General features: G+C 61.2%; 1 protein-coding gene across 1 annotated transcript; it reads left to right on the top strand.

The window, feature by feature from the left end:
- Nucleotides 1-19: 19 nt before the first annotated feature.
- LOC114818477 (copine-5-like) lies at nucleotides 20-1,935 on the top strand (the record flags this gene model as incomplete). Its single annotated transcript, XM_029084474.1, has 3 exons — nucleotides 20-202; nucleotides 1,621-1,748; nucleotides 1,833-1,935. Coding segments are annotated over 3 exons (414 nt in total), but the record flags the coding sequence as incomplete, so codon positions are not given.
- Nucleotides 1,936-3,044: the final 1,109 nt, after the last annotated feature.

Raw genomic sequence — 3,044 nt, 5'->3', positions numbered from 1 at the left:
ACCCCCCCCCACCCACGCAGGGAACCCCTCCCAGTCCACGTCCCTGCACTACCTGAGCCCCTACCAGCCCAACGCCTACGCCATGGCCCTCAGGGCGGTGGGGGACATCATCCAGGACTATGACAGTGACAAGATGTTCCCCGCCCTGGGCTTCGGTGCCAAGATCCCACCCGATGGACACGTGTCCCACGAGTTCCCGCTGGTGAGGGGCTGTCCCCAAGGGGGGGGTGAGGGACGTGGTGACATTGGTGAGGAGGGTGATGGGGTTGGGGACACGGTGACATTGGTGTTGTCAGTGACATTTTTTTCTACACCTGTCCCACCAATTCCCACTGGTGAGGGACTGTCCCCAAGGGTGGGGTGAGGGACGTGGTGACATTGGTGTCACCGTGGTGTCTATACCCACCCCATGAATTTCCACTGGTGAAGGTCTGTCCTCAGGGATGGGGTGAGGGATGTGGTGACAGTGGTGAGGACAGTGATGTGGTGAGGAACACAGTGACATTGATGAGGACAGCGATGGGGTTGGGGACATGGTGACATTAGTGAGGACAGTGATGGGGTTGGGGACATGGTGACATCAGTGAGGACAGCGATGGGGTTGGGGACATGGTGACATTAGTGAGGACAGCGATGGGGTTGGGGACATGGTGACATTAGTGAGGACAGCGATGGGGTTGGGGACATGGTGACATTGGTGTTGTCACTGGCATTTTTTCTACACATCCCATGAATTCCCACTGATGAGGGTCTGTCCCCAAGGGTGGGGTGAGGGACATGGTTTAGGTGACATAGATTCAGGGACACGGTGACATAGATGAGGAGGGTGATGGGGTGAGGGACATGGTGACATTGGTGAGGACAGTGATGGGGTTGGGGACACACACGTGTCCCACGAGTTCCCGCTGGTGAGGGGCTGTCCGCAGGGGGGGGGTTGGGGACATGGTGACAGCCACAAAGGAAGGTGATGGGGTTGGGGATGCGGTGACATCGCTGTTGTCACCAGTTTTTAATGTGTCTCACTAGTTCCCGCTGGTGAGGGGCTGTCCCCAAGGGTGGGGCTGGGGACATGGTGACAGCCACAAAGGAAGGTGATGGGGTTGGGGATGCGGTGACATCGCTGTTGTCACCAGTTTTTAATGTGTCTCACTAATTCCCACTGGTGAGGGGCTGTCCCCAAGGATAGGGTGAGGGACGTGGTGACATCAATGAGAAGGGTGATGGGTTTAGGGACATGGTGACATCAGTGAGGAGGGTGATGGGATTAGGGACACGGTGACATCAGTGAGGAGGGTGGTGGGATTAGGGACATGGTGACATTGGTGTCACCAGGGTTTTTTCTACACATGTTCCATCAGTTCCTGCTGGTGAGGGGCTGTCCCCAAGGAGGATGGTGATGGGATTAGGGACACGGTGACATCAGTGAGGAGGGTGGTGGGATTAGGGACATGGTGACATCAGTGAGGAAGGTGATGGGGTGAGGGACATGGTGACATTGGTGTCACCAGGGTTTTTTCTACACACGTTCCATGAATTTCTGCTGGTGAGGGTCTGTCCCCAAGGGTGGGCTGAGGGACACGGTGACAAGGGTGTCACCAGGGTTGTCTCCGTGTCCTGCAGAACGGTGACACAGCCAACCCCGCCTGCAGTGGCATCGAGGGTGTCCTGGAGGCCTATCACCGCAGCCTGCGCCGCGTCCAGCTCTACGGACCCACCAACTTCGCCCCCGTCGTCAACCACGTCGCCCGGTACCAGGGGGGGTCCCAGCACCCTCCCCCACCCACCCAAGGGTGCTGTGACACCCGGTGTCACTCCCCGTGTCCCCTCCCCAGCTCGGCGGCAGAGGTGCTGGATGGGTCCCAGTACTTCGTGTTGCTCATCATCACCGACGGGGTCATCTCGGACATGGCGCAGACCAAGGAGGCCATCGTCAACGTGGGTCCCCTGGGGTGCTGGGTGCCCCCCGTGGGGGGCTGGGTGCCCCTGGGTGGGGGGTGAGGAGCCCCCCACCCAGAGTTGGGGTGCTCTGAGCTCTCAGGGTGCACCAACCAGTTGGGTGCTCAGGGTGCTGAGATGTGTGGGAGCCCCAAGATGTCAGGGTGCCTTGACCAGCCAGGGTTTGGGGTGCCCTGATGGGGTGCAGTGACTGTGGGTGCAACGAGCAGCTGGGGATCCCCAAGATATCAGGGTGCCCCAACCAGCCAGAGGTTGGGGTGCCCCTGGATGGGGTGCAAGGATCAGCCAGGGTCGGGGTGCTCTGAGCTATCCAGGGTGCACCAGCCAGTTGGGTGCTCGGGGTGCTGTGAGCTCTGTGGGTGCAACAACCAGCTGGGGAGCCCCAGGATATCAGGGTGCCCCAGAGTTTGGGGTGCCCCCGATGGGGTGCAGTGACTGTGGGTGCAACAAGTGGCTGGGGAGCCCCAAAATGTCAGGGTGCCCCAGTCAGCCAGGGTTTGGGGTGCCCTGATGGGGGGGCAGTGAGTTGTGTGGGTGCAGCAACCACCTGGGGAGCTGTGATCTATCGGGGTGCAAGGACCATCCAGAGTTTGGGGTGCCCCTGGTTGGGGTGCAAGGACCAGCTGGGGCTGGGGTGCTCTGACCCATCTGGGGTGCACCAGCCAGTTGGGTGCTTGGGGTGCTGGGGGGGGCCCCAGCCAGTTGGGTGCTGGGGGTGCTGCGAGCTCTGTGGGTGCAACAACTGGCTGGGGAGCCCCGAGATGTCAGGGTGCCCCAACCAGCCAGGGTTTGGGGTGCTCCCAGATGGGGTGCAAGGATCAGCCGGGGTCGGGGTGCTCTGACCCATCTGGGGTGCAGGGGGTGCTGTGATCTGTGGTGCAGTGACCAGCTGGGGACATGGGGGGACCCCGAGATATCAGGGTGCAGCCAGAGCTTGGGGTGTCCCTGGTGGGGGTGCAGTGAGCTGTGTGGGTGCAACAACCAGCTGGGTGCCCTGAGATATCGGGGTGCCATGATCTGCCAGGGACAGCGGGTGCCCCAGACTGGGGGTGCCGGGTGCGATGGTGGCCAAGGACACAGTGTCCCCT

The sequence above is a fragment of the Antrostomus carolinensis genome, unplaced genomic scaffold (genome assembly GCF_000700745.2).
Source record: "Antrostomus carolinensis isolate BGI_N321 unplaced genomic scaffold, ASM70074v2 scaffold14174, whole genome shotgun sequence".
Lineage (NCBI taxonomy): Eukaryota > Metazoa > Chordata > Aves > Caprimulgiformes > Caprimulgidae > Antrostomus > Antrostomus carolinensis.
Note: the sequence above shows the minus strand (reverse complement) of the source record. Positions and strands in the feature narration are given on the sequence as shown.